General features: G+C 48.7%; 1 protein-coding gene across 4 annotated transcripts in view; it reads right to left on the minus strand.

Annotated features, from left to right (window-relative positions):
• LOC117964055 (filamin-B-like) overlaps nt 1-20,116 on the minus strand; it is a 153,455-nt gene that overhangs the window by 38,786 nt on the left and 94,553 nt on the right. For 3 of the 4 annotated variants that reach the window (XM_058999336.1, XM_058999335.1, XM_058999339.1), the window contains exons 18-31: nt 19,148-19,317; nt 18,092-18,209; nt 17,605-17,867; nt 15,998-16,595; nt 13,710-13,883; nt 12,252-12,414; nt 11,671-11,831; nt 9,189-9,356; nt 7,512-7,635; nt 7,060-7,213; nt 4,675-4,864; nt 3,597-3,844; nt 2,325-2,414; nt 846-948 (exon numbers count right to left, since the gene is read on the minus strand). In XM_058999336.1, coding sequence (XP_058855319.1) covers nt 846-948; nt 2,325-2,414; nt 3,597-3,844; nt 4,675-4,864; nt 7,060-7,213; nt 7,512-7,635; nt 9,189-9,356; nt 11,671-11,831; nt 12,252-12,414; nt 13,710-13,883; nt 15,998-16,595; nt 17,605-17,867; nt 18,092-18,209; nt 19,148-19,317 — 2,724 coding nt within the window. The remainder of the gene's footprint in view (nt 1-845; nt 949-2,324; nt 2,415-3,596; nt 3,845-4,674; nt 4,865-7,059; nt 7,214-7,511; nt 7,636-9,188; nt 9,357-11,670; nt 11,832-12,251; nt 12,415-13,709; nt 13,884-15,997; nt 16,596-17,604; nt 17,868-18,091; nt 18,210-19,147; nt 19,318-20,116) is intronic. The other variant, XM_058999338.1, reaches the window with a different exon arrangement.

The following is a 20,116-nucleotide window of genomic DNA, read 5'->3' on the forward strand; positions in this document are numbered from 1 at the left end:
ATATGACATTTAGATATAAAGATGTGTCCTATAGTTTCAATGAAAAATGATCGAATTCACTTACGAATGGTTATATCTAGAGTAATTACAGAACTGTAAAACCCAATTCAAAAACAAAAACAATAAAGGCTGAAAACTGAACGGAATGAGCGTTTTTTTACATTTATTTTTTTAATTCATAATCTTAATTCTCTTCATAAATTAAAAATGGTCTGCTTTGCACACTATTTGTGTAACTGAAAGCTAGAGGAGCTGAGAAGGGTTTTCATGAGTGCACTGATATGCACATTTCAGAGGAGATCAATGCTGCATTGGAAGGAGGTCCGTGCTGTTGGGCATCCCTGTGCTGTGTGATGGAAGGAGCCACACTGTGCTGCCTGATGGAAGGAGCCACACTGTGCTGCCTGACGGAAGGAGCCACACTGTGCTGCCTGATGGAAGGAGCCACACTGTGCTGCCTGTATGAAGGAGCCACACTGTGCTGCCTGATGGAAGGAGCCACACTGTGCTGCCTGATGGAAGGAGCCACACTGTGCTGCCTGATGGAAGGAGCCACACTGTGCTGCCTGATGGAAGGAGCCACACTGTGCTGCCTGATGGAAGGAGCCACACTGTGCTGCCTGATGGAAGGAGCCACACTGTGCTGCGTGATGGAAGGATCCACACTGTGCTGCGTGATGGAAGGAGCCACACTGTGCTGCCTGATGGAAGGAGCCACACTGTGCTGCCTGATGGAAGGAGCCACACTGTGCTGCCTGATGGAAGGAGCCACACTGTGCTGCCTGATGGAAGGAGCCACACTGTGCTGCCTGATGGAAGGAGCCACAGCAATGCCTAGTCCTCACCTGTGACCTCTCCCTTCTTGAAGGCGAAGGGGATGACCATGTCGAAGGGCTGGAATCCCGTCCCATTCATACCACTGACCGAGGAGTACGACCCATCCGTCACCTGGGAACACAGGAGGTCATTGGATTTCAAATGACACTGACACAGGAACAGGAAGTGGGGCCAGCGAGGAAACAAGCCCCACTGCAGAGCACAGTGAGCCCTCCCTCCCTCATTACCTGAGAGGGGGGTCTTTTCAATTGACTCAACCCTTACAACAGTTTACTACAGTGCATTTGCACACAGAACAGTCTACCACAGTGCACTTGCACAGTTATGGTTATACAATACATTTACATTGTTTTTTTAATATGCTTTACCATGCCTCTCTGGGCTTTACAATGCTATCCTAACCTAGTACACCACTGCTATGGGAGTCTTCCCTCCCTCAGGCTGATACGTTGTGTGCAGGGTGTCTCTTATAAGAACACTAATCATTTTGCACAGTTTGAGCGCCCCAGCTTTGCTTTAATGTCCTCTCGCCAAAAACTGCACCAGATGACATTCCTTATAACATAAAGAGACACCAAAATAAGCCATTTATAATTTAACTGGCAAAGCTGCCATAACATATCAAAGGTGAATTCAAATACAGAAAGAGCATTGGAGTTCACAAAGTGATCCTGGAAGCACCTTGTCACTCCATATGCAAACCACCCTTACACTAACCTGGTCTGTACAGATTTATAGGAAAACAAGCAGCCAGCTTAACAAATAGTGCAATGGGAAAGACTGGAGTGAAGCTCAAGAACAGCACAGGAACATCACAGTGCAGACAAACAGGATTAGCCAGCCCACCTGGAAAAGACAGGAGAGTGAGCGCATCAGAGTGCCCTGAAACTAAAGAGTGAAGACCCAGGGGCAGGGGAGCACACCACTGCCCAAACATGCTTTCAGGTCAGCCTGGAACTAGAAAACAAACAGGGAAGAAATAGGAAGCGAAAAAACATTCAGGCACTTAGAGAAACAAACAAACAAACAGGGAGGTGAAGAGGATCCAGGAATCTCTGCTTTAGACTGAGCTGGCATCACTGTGACAGGCTCAGAAATACAAAGAGAGAGGGAGAGGAAAAAGGGGAGAGTATACGGAGTGTGAACCCAGAGCTGGAAACAGGGGGGCTGGGAGAGAGGGAGGGGAGAGAGGGGAGAGTATACGGAGTGTGTACCCAGGGCTGGGAGAGAGGGAGAGGAGAGTGGGAGGGGGGAGAGGGGAGAGTATATGGAGTGTGTACCCAGGGCTAGAAGCCATGGGGGCTGGGAGAGAGGGAGGGAAGAGAGGGGAGAGTATATGGAGTGTGTACCCAGGGCTGGAAGCCATGGGGGCTGGGAGAGAGGGAGGGGAGAGAGGGGAGAGTATATGGAGTGTGTACCCAGGGCTGGAAGCCGTGGGGGCTGGGAGAAAGGGAGGGGAGAGAGGGAAGAGTATATGGAGTGTGTACCCAGGGCTGGAAGCCGTGGGGGCTGGCTAGAGGGGTTGCCTGCTGCTGCTGGACTGTCTGCTGCTCCACCAGGGGAACTTCATCGCTTGCCTGGGGAACGAGAGAGGGGTTATTGTGACAAAGGAAAACTGAAACGTAGTCTTTCAGCCCAAAATGACCAGACTCCAAATTCCCTAAGTAGTTTAATGATGTACAATATGTGTGCACTTCCATTCTCCACACTTGAGAAGTTCAGTGGGTCAGCCTGCTGTTGTGTACTGTACCACACACCTGTGAGAACCCCCCTGTGTACTGTACCACACACCTGTCTGAGAACCCCCCTGTGTACTGTACCACACACCTGTGAGAACCCCCGTGTACTGTACCACACACCTGTCTGTGAGAACCCCCCTGTGTACTGTACCACACACCTGTCTGTGAGAACACCCCTAAACCTCATTCATAGATTGACACCCAGGCTCTGCTCATGTCTGTCATTATTTCCACCTTCTCTCCTCCAAACTTGTATCACAGCCCCCAAGTCTCCTACAGAACTTTTAACTTGCACTTGGGTCTAGTCTGATAAACTTGCTTTTATACACATTCCTGACCTGTAGATGACTGCACTGGATGATCACGCAGGTATGAGTGCACTGTGGTACATCTCTGCTGTACGCCAGATACAAACCCAAACTCATGTGCTGTTAGATTGAAACTACAAAACCACACAAAGAAAGGAGAGGCCATCGGGCAACAGCAGCTGCTACTGCAGGGGAATCCAGGAGAACGAGTGAAGCAATCAGTGCAGACTCTGCTCTAATCAATCAGTAACGACTGCTCTAATCAATCAGAAATGACTATCTATAATCAATCAGTAATGACTATCTATAATCAATCAGTAATTACTACTCTAATCAATCAGTAATGACTCTATAATCAATCAGTAATGACTGCTCTAATTAATGAGTAACTATTCTGCTCTAATCAGTCAGTAATGACTGCTCTAATCAATCAGTAACGACTCTGCTCCAATTAATCAGAAATGCCTCTGCTCTAATCAAATGCAGTGTGGGGGGGGTCTGTGATAGTTAAACTTTAATTTCAGTCTCTCCTTGACATTACAGCTGCATTTTAACAATGTACAATAGAATTATAATTTGGTGCAGTGAGTTTTGTTTTTGGTTTATTGTTATTGTAGTGCTCCTTCTTTACAACGCTGCAGTCGGGACTGTGTTCAGGTTTTGGGTTCCTCTCTGCCACAGGCAATAGGATTAATAAACAGGAAGCCCTTACCGTCACTCTGAAGGGGCTCTTGGGAATGCTCTCCCCGCCATAGCGCACGTACAGCACGTAGGCCCCGGGCTTGGGGGCGGTGTAGAAGATATCGAAGGTCCCATCCTCGTTCTCGATGACGTCAGCCTCGACCTCCGACCCATCAGGGGTCACCACCGTGCAGGACACCTTACCCTTCCCAGCACCCTTTGTGTTCACGACAAAGCCAACTTCCTCTCCGATCCCGATGGTTGGCCCGAGCCCCGGCCCTGCAGAGGAACAGACAGGATATTCAGTCAGGTAAAAACACGACGAACACACCCGCCCGGACCTGCGGAGGAACAGACAGGATATTCAGTCAGGGAAAAACACGATGAACACACCCACCCGGACCTGTGGAGGAACAGACAGGATATTCAGTCAGGTAAAAACATGATGAACACACCCGCCCGAGCCCCGGCCCTGCGGAGGAACAGACAGGATATTCAGTCAGGTAAAAACATGATGAACACACCCTCCCGGAACTGCGGAGGAACAGACAGGATATTCAGTCAGGTAAAAACATGATGAACACACCCGCCCGGAACTGCGGAGGAACAGACAGGATATTCAGTCAGGTAAAAACACGATGAACACACCCGCCATCTAATAAGCCAAAGATGGCTCACCTTTGATTTAGTTCTGATCAGCACACCTTCATCTGAAGAGTCATCAATCAATGACCTGTTTGTACCCTTCTGTATATGTAAACAAAAAAGCATGTTCCGACAGTTTGAACTTAGATATCACTTCATAGAAGCCAATACCCCAGATGTGTCCTGATGAACACCTGGAGAGGGCGAAGATGAAACAGATCTTTATCAGATACCAGTGAACTGTCTGCACCCTGCTGGAGAATTCATTTTCTTAACAAGTGCAGGACTGACAGTGAACACAAAGAGACACAAAGACAGCGTGAATCACAGCAGACAGAGTGAATGGCGGCTGTAGACAGTGTTAATCACACTCAGCAGACAGAGTGAATGGAGGCTGTGGACAGTGTTGATCACACTCAGCAGACAGAGTGAATGGAGGCTGTAGCTCCGCTCTGGTTCCTTGCCTGTCACAGTGCACTTGCTGGCGTCCCCGGTGGCTGTGGCGCGCACGCGGTAGGGGGAGGCAGGGATCTCATCTCCGCCGTACTTGATGACGATGGTGTAGCGGCCGATCTTGTCTGGGATGTAGGACACCTTGTACATGCCGTCATTGTTGTCATGGATACTGGGCTTCTTCAGCTTGCCTTCCTGGTCCTGAAAAACACACACAGACCTTTCCTTTAGACCAGGAGACACACACAAACCTCAACTCAGACCACAGCGAAACACACACACACAGACCTCAACACAGACCACAGAGAAACACGCACAGAGCTCAACTCAGACCACAGAAAAACACGCACAGAGCTCAACTCAGACCACAGCGAAACACGCACACAGACCTCAACTCAGACCACAGAGAAACACACACAGACCTCAACTCAGACCACAGCGAAACACGTACACAGACCTCAACTCAGACCACAGCGAAACACGTACACAGACCTCAACTCAGACCACAGCAAAACACGCACACAGACCTCAACTCAGACCACAGCGAAACACGCACACAGACCTCAACTCAGATCACAGAGAAACACACACAGACCTCAACTCAGACCACAGCGAAACACGTACACAGACCTCAACTCAGACCACAGAGAAACACGTACACAGACCTCAACTCAGACCACAGAGAAACACGTACACAGACCTCAACTCAGACCACAGAGAAACACACACAGACCTCAACTCAGACCACAGCGAAACACGTACACAGATCTCAACTCAGACCACAGCGAAACACGTACACAGATCTCAACTTAGACCACAGCGAAACACACACAGACCTCAACAGGAATCATTTGTCTGACAGATTCTGAATGCAAGAAAGAAAGGTCATTGTTTCTGCCTTGCTGTGAACCCCACTGGCAAGCCTACTGTACTCTAGGTCAGGTGTGCATTATAATTCCTATCTTTACCGGGGAAACACAAACTGATACTATTACAACTGTAACCGTTGGCAAACCACAACATTTTAAAAGCAAGTTTATTTGAAAGATGATATTGCATTGTCTGTTAGAGCATCTTCATACAGATACAAACACTGACCTTAAACTGTACAGCATAAAGGGTTACCAAAGCGACGGTGGGGTCCTGTGTTGTTCTGTGTCTATTGGGTCCCGTGTTGTTCTGTGTCTATTGGGTGCCGTGTAGTACTGTGTCTATTGGGTCCCGTGTTGTTCTGTGTCTATTGGGTCCCGTGTAGTACTGTGTCTATTGGGTCCCGTGTTGTTCTGTGTCTATTGGGTCCCGTGTTGTTCTGTGTCTATTGGGTCCCGTGTTGTTCTGTGTCTATTGGGTCCCGTGTTGTTCTGTGTCTATTGGGTCCCGTGTTGTACTGTGTCTATTGGGTCCCGTGTTGTTCTGTGTCTATTGGGTCCCGTGTTGTTCTGTGTCTATTTGGTCCCGTGTTGTTCTGTGTCTATTGGGTCCCGTGTTGTTCTGTGTCTATTGGGTCCCGTGTTGTTCTGTGTCTATTGGGTCCCGTGTTGTTCTGTGTCTATTGGGTCCCGTGTTGTTCTGTGTCTATTGGGTCCCGTGTTGTACTGTGTCTATTGGGTCCCGTGTTGTTCTGTGTGTATTGGGTCCCGTGTTGTTCTGTGTGTATTGGGTCCCGTGTTGTTCTGTGTGTATTGGGTCCTGTGTTGTTCTGTGTGTATTGGGTCCTGTGTTGTTCTGTGTGTATTGGGTCCCGTGTTGTTCTGTGTGTATTGGGTCCCGTGTTGTTCTGTGTGTATTGGATACTGTGTTGTACTGTGTGTATTCCTGCAGTAATCACGATGGCTTTGCTATTTGTATTCACATATCCCGGGTCAATCAGTTGATTCCATTGCAGCAGCTGCATCTCCCCGCACAGTGGATCAGCATGTGCACTTCAGGTCTGCTGTTTATCTAAATAAAGTTGGTCCTGCGTGTCCAAGTGTCTGATTAACCTCAGCACAGAAATATCTGCACTTCTACTCATATGAGACCAGGATCTGTGTATTACATTACTGCTGCTACTGAGAAATGGAACAAAACAATGAAAATAAAAGTTCTCTTTTGTGCAAGACTTCATTGTAATTGCTGATCAGAGCATGTGGTTGTTGGGAGCAATGCAGCAGGCTAATGGTTAACCTCTACACTACCCGAATGCGAAAGGACATGATATTACACGGATAGAAAAATGCAAAAAGAACCTTACAAATTCAGTGACAAACATTTCAACTAGAAATCTTTTTCTGAGAAAGAGTTCTAAACTATCATTGCATTTGTAAGTTTTTTTTTGTAGTTCTACATTTACCACTACTGCGTGTTCATTAGTTGTGGATGACATCACCCAGCCCTAGCCCCAGCCCCAGGCTCACAGTGATCTGCACTGACAGCTGTCCCTCCCCAGCGTCTCTGGCGTCGACGGTGAACTCCACTGGCAGGCTGGCCGGGAGTCCCGAGGTCAGGCCAGGGCCACTGGCCTTCACCTTGCTAGCATCGTGAGTGGGGAGCACCTTCACTCTGAAAGGACTGCGAGACGAGAGAGGGACAAGCAGGTTAGGAAGGCTCCGCACAGCTCTGGGAGTGTGAGAGTGTGTGCGTGAGTGTGCAGGGTTATGTGCCTGTCTGTATAAGGCAGGACTACTGTGTGGATGGAAAATATATAGTGAAAAACTAAAAAAAAGTTCAGTGCACTAATAGGGAGTATTTCTTTGACTGTGACCTTGTTAGAAAACTTGCGGTCCAACATGGTTCTGGATTCTGTGGTTCAGTCTGACTTCTTCCACAGGTTAGTTTTCCAGCAGAGTGTGTATCGACCCATCCCTACCTGCGGGCGACCTCTTCATCAGCATACTTGACAGACACGGTGTACGGGCCCTCCAGGGAGGGAGTGTAGGCCACAGTGTGTGTCCCGTCCCCATTGTGAACCACCTCCACCGGCTCTGCCACTCCTGCAGACAAACACAGCAATCATCAGCCCTGCGGCACAGACACGATCACACTGCCATCTCACAGGGCTTGTCACGAGAGGAAGGAAACATGCGCTGCTCCAAACAAAACACTGCTACTGTGTCGGCAGCACCTGCTCTGGGGCTGGTCTGGGGCTGGTCTGGGGCAGGTCTGGGGCAGGTCTGGGGCTGGTCTGGGGCTGGTCTGGGGCTGGTCTGGGGCTGGTCTAGGGCTGGTCTGGGGCTGGTCTGGGGCAGGTCTGGGGCAGGTCTGGGGCAGGTCTGGGGCTGGTCTGGGGCAGTGTTAGTGTGGGATTAGGAGGCCTCACAGGCATCACTGAAATATTTGGAACCCCAAAGTCAATTTTGGTCAAATGTGAAAAAAATATAAAACTTCTGAAGTGCAGTGCACCTCATTAAAGACATCAGGCAATGAGATGTGGTGGATAATGGGGGTGGGTGGGTGTAATGGGACTGAATACCATACAAGGCAGGATTTTGGTTTTGCTCTGTATCTATGCAAGTTTCTCCTACAGTTAGTTGTTCCATAATGAATGCCTTGAAGATTCTGATGTCTATGAAGCATGTACTCTGTGTGCGTGTGTGGGTGTGTGTTTGGTATTATGGGGTGTGATCAAACTGTAAGAAGGATTCAAGTGTAAAAACAAACAGAAACATTGCCTTCATTCATAACACAGGATTTGTGAAGCAGATTAAGGGCAGGGCATGAATCAGACAGCAATGAGAAAGTGACAGACAGCAAGCAGATTACCTGAATCTCACCCCATGATAACGCTGGCTGTGCCATTAATGCTGAACATAAACACATCTGCTGCTGCTGCTGACTGATTAGTTACACTGTACAGATCATCCCATTCTTCAAATCTGTTAACATTTTAGGGAGCTCCTGAATGGCGCATCCGGTAAAGGCGCTCCGCGTGGAGTGCAGGATGCGTCCTATAGCCTGGAGGTCGCCGGTTCAAGTCCAGGCTATTCCACTGCCCACCAGAGCTGCCCAGAGCTGCGTTGTCCTCCGACGCTGTAGCTCTTGGTTGGCTACATGGCGGGCCTGCAGAGTGAAAAGAAGCGGTCGGCTGACAGCACACGTTTCAGAGGACAAAAGCATGCTCGTCTTCGCCGCTCCCGAGTCAGCGCAGGGGTGGTAGAGGGGAAGGAGCTCTATCCCAGCTTACCCCCCCACCCCCCCCATACACACACACACACACACACACACACGTACCTCAAGGGAGAGCACAGAGACACTGAGGGGTTTGGTGAAGTACTGAAGGAGCTCTACCCCAGCTCTCCCTCCCCACACACACACACACACACACACACACACACACACACACACACGTACCTCGAGGGGCGAGCACAGAGACACTGAGGGGTTTGGTGAAGTACTGAAGGAGCTCTACCCCAGCTCTCCCTCCCCCCACACACACACACACACACACGTACCTCGAGGGGCGAGCACAGAGACACTGAGGGGTTTGGTGAAGTACTGAAGGAGCTCTACCCCAGCTCTTCCTCCACACACACACACACACACGTACCTCGAGGGGCGAGCACAGAGACACTGAGGGGCGCAGACCCTGCCTTGCTGCAGTCCACAGTGAAGTGTTGAGGGATGTGAGCTCTCACCCCCGAGCCCAGGCCAGGTCCGCTGAGCTTCACTTTGCTGGGGTCGACCACGTCCTTCACAGGGACCTTGAAGGGGCTGCCTGCAGGGCGAAGCAGAGAGAGGGGGGCTGTTAGCTGGAACCACACACTTACAGACACACACAGCCACAGGGGCTTGGTCTCCTGTCCTTGTTTTCCAGGTAAGCTTCATTGCATTTGGAATTCCAGTTCTATGCATTAGACAAACATAAGCTTAACATACGTCACTGTGTGCGTTGTAGCCGTCAATACTTTGTATTTCTTCATGGATGAAATAATATATTCTGTTACCAGTAGTATTGGGCAGTGGCATTGTAAATGAAAATCAGTTCAATTACAGTAGTTTGAAGTGTAATAAGCAACTGAAAGCAGTGAATCGGTGTGTCAAGTAATCTGAGCACCACTTGATAACAGCTGATCCCAGACTTCATGTCAGTGTTTCATGTTGTCTGCTTGCCAGCACTCAACCCCAAACAACAGATCCACACATTTAGCCATTAAGATTCCCCATGTCTTGGCTACATAGCGCTTTCTCATGCTCCATCTCTCTGTGCTTTCCTCAGGAATATCAGTTTCAGACGCATTAGAATACATTACAAGGGCATGCTCGTGCTCAGGGGAATTCACTGGCCTCTATGGTATGGACCGTGACCTCTGTAAAAATGATGCAGGCTTTTGCAATGGAGAATGCCAGCATCTCACTCACCCGCTTTGCAGAGGTGATAGCAAGCAAAAAGACGCTTTGAGCAATAAATATTTAAGCTCAAATGAAAGCATGGTCTCAAATGGAGGCTTCATGAGTGCATTAAGCACCACGTTTAGCCTCCAGCGAGGAACAATGTCCTTCATAGGTGGCCGAAGCCACCAAGCCCCTTTCAAAAATTGCACTTTTGACATGGCAAGCTGAAAAATAGCTGCCAGATAAATCTTTAAATGTAGAGGGGGATTTCCCATCGTCAAACAGGTCCTGCAAAAATTGCAGTACAGCTGCCATGGGACAGGTCGTGGGGTCGTACTGGGAACGCCTGGAAGGTGCTTTGGCATTCTGCAGGCTGTCAGTAACCCTGTTGGAAAGTCCCAGACAGCTGAAATGCAACGGTTCAGGGGCCAGACCCAGAGCTGCAGGCTCGATGGGTCGGGATGCCATAAGGTCCCCCGCACCTGGCTGAGCAGGTCGCGGCGCTTGGGCAGTCTCCACGGCTGGCTGCTCAGGAGCTGCATAAGGGTTGAAAACCAGAGTCTCCTGGGCCAATAAGGGGCTACTCGGAGCACCTTGGCCCGGTCCTGCCTGATTTTCTCCACACAGCAGAAGTAGGGTGAGCGGTGCGAAGGTATATAATAGTTGCCTCGGCCACTGGTGTGCCAAGGCATCTATCGTCAGCGGGTCTCCACCTCCTATTATGGAGAACCAGAGGGGACAGTGGGTTGATTCCTGGGAGGCAAAGAGGTTCATCTCTGCTCTCCTGAACCTCCCAAATGAGGCTCACCACCTCGGGGTGAAGCCTCCACTCTGAGGCGCTGGGAACTCTCCTTGAGAGGGGGAAGAGTAGTGAGTGGAGGTTCTCGTGCGCCCAGAGCAAAAGCTTGCAATGTCAGATGTCGAACTGGCGACGTCCAGGCTATAGGGCGCATCCTGCACTCCACGCGGAGTGCCTTTACCGGATGCGCGACTCGGGAGCCCTGAAAGAGGTTTTTTATTGAAGCATCTGACATTTTGTTAGATAAAAATTGAGCAATGACACGGTAGCTAGGTGCATTACCAACATATCTGATGACATTTCTAACTGTCTGATTGCTGCAATCACATCAAGCCTGGCTTTAGCATTGCATTAGCTGAGTCAACTGCTAATTGTGAGATCGTTCAGCTATGTGTCTGGGTTCGATGGGTGGAGTACAGCATGGTCTGTCATGAGGAAGTACTGGCGCTCGGGCATGCACAGGCAAAAGAGAGCCCAGGATGTTTACACATCACTCAAAACAGACTGACTTGCACCTACTGCGACCCCAGGTCATGTTTCAAGGCTGCAAATGTGGCCCATTAAAATTCATGAGAACCACTGCTCTAGATCTACCCAAGACTGAAAAGCAAAAGAGCACTCAAGAAATAGAACAGGACATTTCTATAAGTAATGCTGTAGAGCCTTGATGTTAGATTTCACAATGTGATTCTCCTGGAACACTACACTGTGTGTGGTCCTACCTGGAACATGGTAATGCTGTTATGAGCCTTGTTGGTTTATTAGATTCCTGGATGGGAATCCCCTGGAACACTATGTGTGTGGTCCTACCTGGAACATGGTAATGCTGTAATGAGCCTTGTTGGTTTATTGGATTCCTGGAAGGGAATCTCCTGGAACACTATGTGTGTGGTCCTACCTGGAACATGCTGGCCTCCGTAGGTGATGTTCACATCGTACATGCCAGGGGTGTAGGGAGTATACTCCACACTGCAGCTGCCGTCCTTGTTGTCTTTGCAGGACATCTTAGACTCAGAAGGGCCCTCCACAGTAATCCCCAGCCCCCCGATACCAGCCCCCCTGCGGAGAGTGGAGAGTGAAGGTCCTGTCAAGACAAGCATGCAGCCCCCGAGCGCCGGGGACTGGACTGGGAACACTGTGGGCTTCCAGTCTGCCCTGGGGAGGCTCTGCGACCCCCGAAACAGCAAAGAAACACTGACACTGGTAAACTTATTCAGACATCACTTGCAGGTCTTTGCACGGTCCCAACAGACCACTCAATGTCTGCCAGGAGATCTCTGCCTCTTGGCATGGGCTGCAAGGTGCTGTACAAGTCCAGGGTTTGAAAACTCCACTCCAGTACCAAATGCTAAATCATCTACTTTCAGGTATGTTTGTCTTGTAGAATTTCACATGCTTGTAAAATGAAATGGGGCAAAATACTATGTGATGCATTTCAAAAGGAAAGCAGACTGGGCAGGCTGGGCAGTGACGCGGTACCTTGTGACGACGGTGAATTTGTTGGGTTTGTGGGTCAGCGCCTCCTGCAGCCCTGGCCCGTGAGCCTGCACACGCCGCGGGTCACACCCCTCTGCCACGCCAACCTGGAACGGGCTGCCTGGCACTGGCACGTCATCAAACATCACGGCAAGAGCGTGCACACCTGCAAAACACGCGCCAGGGGAGAAACACTAAGAGAGTGCCATCGGGTTCATCAACAAGGACATCTCTCTATACACCACTTCACATGCTACTTCATACAGATACGAACCTCCACATATTCACAGATCCTGAACCGGAACGTGTGGTTTAAAAAAATGTTGTATGGTATACAATGGTTTTATAGTAGCTGTATTTTGCTACTAAACTATTATGATTATACATTTGAAATAGAACCGGTGCATGCACATAGAGAGGGTCCTCATACTCGTGTAATAAGCGCACAGTACCTGAGAGGTCACACATATTTATACAATCTTTATATTGGATTACAGCCAAACCCAAACGTTTCAGCCTAGAATGCATGAATGAAGTATAAATAGCATGTCTGTAAAATTACTATTACAGTGCACCGGCAGAGTTTACACACCAGATTTATAGGAACTGGAACCTTTGAAAACATCAGGAAAAAAAGATGCTCCTTTGTGTCACTTCAAATTCTCCGGTCCTGAAGACGTTAAAAGGAACTGTATCACAGAGAGGAGCTTCGTTAACACAGCGATCAATAACACATGCTGTCCTGCATGGATTCACTGAACTGTATCACAGAGAGGAGCCACAGCGATCAATAACACAGGCTGTCCTGCATGGCTTCACTGAACTGTATCACAGAGAGGAGCTTCATTAACACAGCGATCAATAACACAGGCTGTCCTGCATGGATTCACTGAACTGTATCACAGAGAGGAGCTTCATTAACACAGCGATCAATAACACAGGCTGTCCTGCATGGATTCACTGAACTGTATCACAGAGAGGAGCTTCATTAACACAGCAATCAATAACACAGGCTGTCCTGCATGGATTCCCTGACCGGACCCTGTTGGTAATGAAGCGGGAGCTTCCTCTGCAGTGTGATTACACAACTGGGATGAGTTAAAGAAGGAAGGCAGAGAAGCCCGAGAGACTCTGCATTGCAGACAGGTGCGCCCCCCTCTCCACAAACAATACTGCAACAAGCTGCAGCTGTGTTACATGCAATCCAAGAGCTTTCTTAGAAAGAGCCTCTCACCTGAAGCAGCAGGGAGCTGCCCCCCAACTTATTATGTGTGTGACAGCTTGCAGCACATTCCGGGGTTTTAATGGATGTTTGTATAAAAGCTTATGACTCTAACCTGTGAAAGACTTGGATTGATTTGAACATTTGTAAATAATGGTGCAGGACTGAAACATGTCAGAACACATGTGTGCAGGGATCCAGAACATCCAGAACAAGAGGCCATTGGTTGTGCTGCTCACCGCTTTCGAATGGCGTGTACTCCGCAGCGTAGGTCCCGTCAGTCTGGTCTTTGATCACGCAGTCTGTCTGCGCCCCCGAGGGGTTTGTGATGCGGGTCTTAATGTGATCCCCTCCCACCTTCGTCAGGGAGCGAGCATCCACCGTGAAATCCGTGGTGGCTTCCCGGAAAACTCCTGAATCAAAGAAAGAGAGAAAAATGATTCCAAGAGGAGAACAATTACTCTCTGAACTCTTTATCTTTGGCCGTGCCAAGTCCAAGGAAATTCTAACAAACTGTTCCCAAGAAATAGCTTTTAACAGCAGCTTAGAATCACGTATAGATCTCAAGTATGTGTAAATGGTACAGAGAGTTTGGACCAGGTGTCATCACACTTTAATGACGGATTTTCTGAACACAAAGGTTAAAAGTATTACAGACAGACAGACAGACAGACGTAGCAACAATATGTTGAATGACTTTCTGTAACAAATATTCATTGGTTTTATCAAATTAGGGCAAGTGGATGCTAACATATAGCCTTCATTTGCCATCCAGAGTGCATGAATAAGTAAGTCTCAATTACCTGGGTTCTGCTACTCTCAAGAACTTATGCTAATGAACAATCACACCCAGTTTCAACACAATGCTGTCGACATATCTAAAAATGCAGCACCAAGTCTTTATTTCTGCAATTGTATAGAGTATATTAGTCTGGTAAAAAAACAACAGAATGTATTTTCTAATTCAAATAATGCTAGTTTCTCCAAACCACGCATGTTGTATTAAATTATTTATTTTATGTATCATCTTTAATATAATGTTGTTTTTAGGAATCACTGTCAGTCAAACCTCTTTAATATGACTCTTGTTAAAATCGCCCTCCGCTTCTTATCCCCACACTGAAGTGTCCAAGGTGGAATACAATGGGAGTCAATGAGGACACGCTCCTGATTAGATCTCTGTGCGAATGATCACACTCCAGTTAATATCACTCACACTTATCACTTATACAACTGATCTCCACCCCACGTAATATCACTTTGGGAAATAAAAACATAAGATTCAATTCTATCTAAGCAAGCTGCTGTTCACTATTGAAATGTTCAGAATATAAACCCTGCAGCCTCACACAGCACACAGAACACCGCCATGCATGTGCAATATAAACCCTGCAGCCTCACACATCACACTGCCATGCATGTGCAATATAAACCCTGCAGCCTCACACATCACACCACCATGCATGTGCAATATAAACCCTGCAGCCTCACACAGCACACAGAACACCGCCATGCATGTGCAATATAAACCCTGCAGTCTCACACATCACACTGCCATGCATGTGCAATATAAACCCTGCAGCCTCACACATCACACTGCCATGCATGTGCAATATAAACCCTGCAGCCTCACACATCACACCGCCATGCATGTGCAATATAAACCCTGCAGCCTCACACAGCACACCGCCATGCATGTGCAATATAAACCCTGCAGCCTCACATATCACACTGCCATGCATGTGCAATATAAACCCTGCAGCCTCACACATCACACTGCCATGCATGTGCAATATAAACCCTGCAGCCTCACACATCACACTGCCATGCATGTGCAATATAAACCCTGCAGCTTCACACAGCACACAGAACACTGCCATGCATGTGCAATATAAACCCCAATATAACCCCAATATAAAAGCTGCATTAAAGTTGAACATCTTCCCTCTGGTATAACAAGCCAGGCTATATAACAATGCACTACAAACACCTCCCCAAGCCAGGCTATATAACAATGCACTACAAACACCTCCCCATGCCAGGCTATATAACAATGCACTACAAACACCTCCCCATGCCAGGCTATATAACAATGCACTACAAACACCTCCCCATGCCAGGCTATATAACAATGTAAGTGTGACACGCAGGTACAATTCTGGAGATGAACAGAAGTAGCATCAATGTAGTAATACTCGATATTTCATGAATCACAAATGAGATGAATTCACCGTTAGACCATAATTTCAGTAACGTGAACATATACACTGGATAGGGTCCTTCACCAATTCATTGTTTTCTGCTTTCTGGTGTGTAAGATAGCTAAATAAAGAGCAAGCACTGTACTCATGTCTTGAAACAGACTCTTCTAGTGGAAATAATTGTACACATGTTCTTTTAGTAGCTAATACTACATGTTCTAACACTGTATAGTTCTGGATGAATCACACATATGGATTTATAATACTGGGGAAGATCCTGGCACAGTCCTGAAACATGCTTGAGAAAGCGAAGCAGCGTGTCCTACCTTCTCCCTTCACCCCGGGGCCGTACACCTTGACCTTGCTGGTGTCGACAGCAGGATCCACCTGCACCCTGGCTGGGAAGGTGGGCACAGCCTGGCCCCCGTAGTGGAGCAGCAGCGTGTACATGCCTGCGCGGAGCGGGGTGTAGGTGGCTGTGTACGTCCCGTCGCCGTGGTCCTCCATGTGGGGCTCGGCCTTGGCCCCCGAGTCCGACACTGCCTCAAGAGCCAGCTCCCCCGGCCCTGCCCTTGAACAGTCGACACTGAGCAGCCCCGCCTCTCCCACCTTCCCCCGCTGCAGCCCCGGACCCGACGCCACCACCTTGGCCGGGTCGAAGGGCAGAGTCACGTCAGCACTGAAGGGCGAGCCAGGGATGTGCACCTCCTGGAACAGGATGTTGACGAGGTACTCCCCCTGCTCTGTGGGCAGGTAGGACACCGAGCAGGTCCCGTCCCCGTTGTCCGAGCACTCGATCTTGGCCTCGCAGGGCCCCTCCACGGTCAGCCCCAGGCCCCCCGTCCCAGCCCCCTTCGTGTCGATCATGAACTCAGCCGGGCTCCCAACCAAACCCCCCTGCAGACCGGGCCCGTAGGCTTTAACCTGGAGGACAAGCAAGCAGAGGAAGCAGCTTTACTGGGCCTGCGAGGAGACAGCGCAGTGCATTACAGCACCCCAGTACCAGGGACACACTGCAGCGCAGTGCATTACAGCACCCCTGTACCGGGGACACACTGCAGCACAGTGCATTACAGCACCCCTGTACCGGGGACACACTGCAGCACAATGCATTACAGCACCCCTGTACCAGGGACACACTGCAGCACAATGCATTACAGCACCCCTGTACCGGGGACACACTGCAGCACAATGGATTACAGCACCCCTGTACCGGGGACACACTGCAGCACAGTGCATTACAGCACCCCTGTACCGGGGACACACTGCAGCACAATGCATTACAGCACCCCTGTACCGGGGACACACTGCAGCACAATGGATTACAGCACCCCTGTACCGGGGACACACTGCAGCACAGTGCATTACAGCACCCCTGTACCGGGGACACACTGCAGCACAATGCATTACAGCACCCCTGTACCGGGGACACACTGCAGCACAGTGCATTACAGCACCCCTGTACCGGGGACACACTGCAGCACAGTGCATTACAGCACCCCTGTACCGGGGACACACTGCAGCACAGTGCATTACAGCACCCCTGTACCGGGGACACACTGCTTGAGATGAACAACAAAGGGAACAGCAACAAAACAACCTGGGAGAAGCTGTTATCCTACATAGAGGAACTTATTTTTAAAAGCTTGGGTCTCAAAAGTGAATTTTTGGAGTAATAGAGTTTGCATAATTATTTGGAAAGCTCACTGGAGGGTAAGGGTGGGATTCTACTCTAATGCTTATTTACAGGTCAATACAAAGCCAGTACAGGAGCAAGGTGTCCATCATTAAATATTAATTTGTCATAAAAGTATCCATCAGGACGATTGCATGCATCATGATAAACGATACCGTACCCTGACATGCACATCGTGATACGTATCGTAGTATGACACTACAAGAGCGTTACACCCCTAGTAAAGAAGCAGGTTACCTTGGAAGGGTCTGGGGGTAAAGTGGCTTCCACGAGGAAGGGGCTCCCAGGAATAGGGCTCCCGTCGTAGCTGAGGTCCAGCGAGTAGAAGCCCTCCTCCTTGGGGATGTACTTGATCAGGCTGCTGTCTTTGCCATGCTGGGGCTCCACCACGCAGGGCACGGCCTTGTTCGCCGGGCTGGTGATCACAGCCTCCAGCCTGCCCTGCCCTCCTGCCCCCTTCGTGCTCACGGAAAACTCCTGGTCCTTGCCAACCTCCACACCTGGGTGAGCGAGAGAGGGCCAGGTTAGAGGCAGACAGCTTCCCATGAGAGCAGCCTTCGACAGCCGCTCCAATGTTATTACAGGACCCATGTGGAAGCAAGTGCAGAATGAGGGTTCTGTTGCAGTATTCCCCAAGTCTAGTAAACACTCCACAGTGCTACATTTAGAAATGTAAAAGACTGCGGACTCTCTCAGCTCCAGGTGAATCTCTGCAGGTACTCACGACTCTCCAGGTTGTTCACTGCCACTCTGCTCAGGTCCAGCGGTGCAGCCACATCCACACTGAACGGGCTCCTGGAAATGGGATCCCTCCCGTACATCACCACCACTCCCAGACTGCCCTGCAGTAGGAACCAGGCGTGAGAAACTGGGTTCACTGCAGCCTCGCGCATGAGAAACACATCACACCACTAACACTGCTTTCACTGAGAAACACATCACACAGTCACACTGCTTTCACTGAGAAACACATCACACCACTCACACTGCTTTCACTGAGAAACACATGACACCACTCACACTGCTTTCACTGAGAAACACATGACACCACTCACACTGCTTTCACTGAGAAACACATCACACCATTCACACTGCTTTCACTGAGAAACACATCACACCATTCACACTGCTTTCACTGAGAAACACATCACACCATTCACACTGCTTTCACTGAGAAACACATCACATCACTCACACTGCTTTCACCACACTGGTGAGCTGAAGTCAGGATAGCACTGTGAAATTCTGCTGTCAAGATCCTTGTCCACCACGCTCCTGTGCTGTACGTGTTATTGAATTAACTACATGTACTGCCAAAGCTGTTCCACACAGGCACAGCACTTACTTATTGTTTTGAATGTATAATCCTGAAAATGTCTGCAAATCACATGGAAATCCCCCAAGTATATAAAATCACACATTATAAAGTGTTGTGAACCTAAAAAGGTTTCTCCTGTGAACAGAAATAGTGCGCTCAATACCTTTTAGCACCAATTAGAATCTCAGCAATTAGTGTATTCAATAAGTGCTGAAGATATACAGCAGCACAGCAACTATTAGACAGACATACAGAATAAATACATTCACAGTATATTGAATAGCATGTAACGACTGTCCATTAGCAGACCAAAAATGACCATCTAGAATGATGAGTGATTGTTATGCTCTTCAAGCCTGTGCTAATGAATGCCCACAGTTACTCGTCACAATTGAAGCCCTGTAGTTGTGCTGAATCTAAAGATGTCAGTGTGCAGGTACAGAGGCTCTGGTGTGAGCTTACCTGCTGCACGGGGGTATATTTGACAGTGTGGGAGTAGTCGTAGTTGTCGATGATCTCAAAGTCCCGGACCGCCTCTCCCTTCAGCGGTGCGCTGAACTGCACATCCAGAGGAGCCTTCCCTGCCCCCTTGGTGAACACAGTGAAGTGAGTCGGCTTCTCACTCTCCACTCCTGCAGGAAACACAGAGAGCTGTCCATGCAGTCAGCTGTACTTAACTCTCAATCAAAACCCACGGGAAATAAAGATGGTAGACAAACGCTTCAGCTTGTGTCCAGTTCCATGATGAAACGCTTGTCAGCTAAGAAATTCATACCTGAGCCTTGTGCTCCCTGCCGCTCACCCACAGAGCACAAAGAAAAAGCTGAGAGCAAAAGCTTCAATCAAATCTGCTCCGACGAAACAGGACATTTCTTTCAGTGTGCACTGACTCAGAAAATCTTACTGTTCATTGAAAAAGACACTTGTTGAAATGTATCTTAATGTAGGTTCATTTCTAACACATGGGCATCAGTGCAGCGTTTTCAAAGACATAGAATACAATATAAAGAAACATGTGCAGAAACCGTATAACCATTTCAGAACTGACTTCAATCAAACCTAACAGAATAATACCAGGGAATCTTATTCAGCATGTATTGCCATCATTTTGCAGGGGTCACGTTGTCCATATGAAACACACCCATTATGGTAAACTTGTCTAGATCCCTACATTCACACTTCAAGAGGAAAGATTGATAAATGCAGAGACACGGAAAGCAGGTGATGTGAAGTTACAAAGGGTGTAGAGAACGGATCAAGCCTTTGCATGGTGCATCAGTTACTGCAAATTCTTTTTAGCATGATAACAATAACCTTGAAGGAGCAGGTGCAGTGGGAGCAGTCTCATCAGACTTCTTTATGCCAGGACCTTCGGCTCGCACTTTAAACCCTACTGTAAGAGCAGGTGCAGTGGGGGCAGACACAGGGCAG

Source organism: Acipenser ruthenus, chromosome 25, assembly GCF_902713425.1.
Source record: "Acipenser ruthenus chromosome 25, fAciRut3.2 maternal haplotype, whole genome shotgun sequence".
NCBI lineage: Eukaryota > Metazoa > Chordata > Actinopteri > Acipenseriformes > Acipenseridae > Acipenser > Acipenser ruthenus.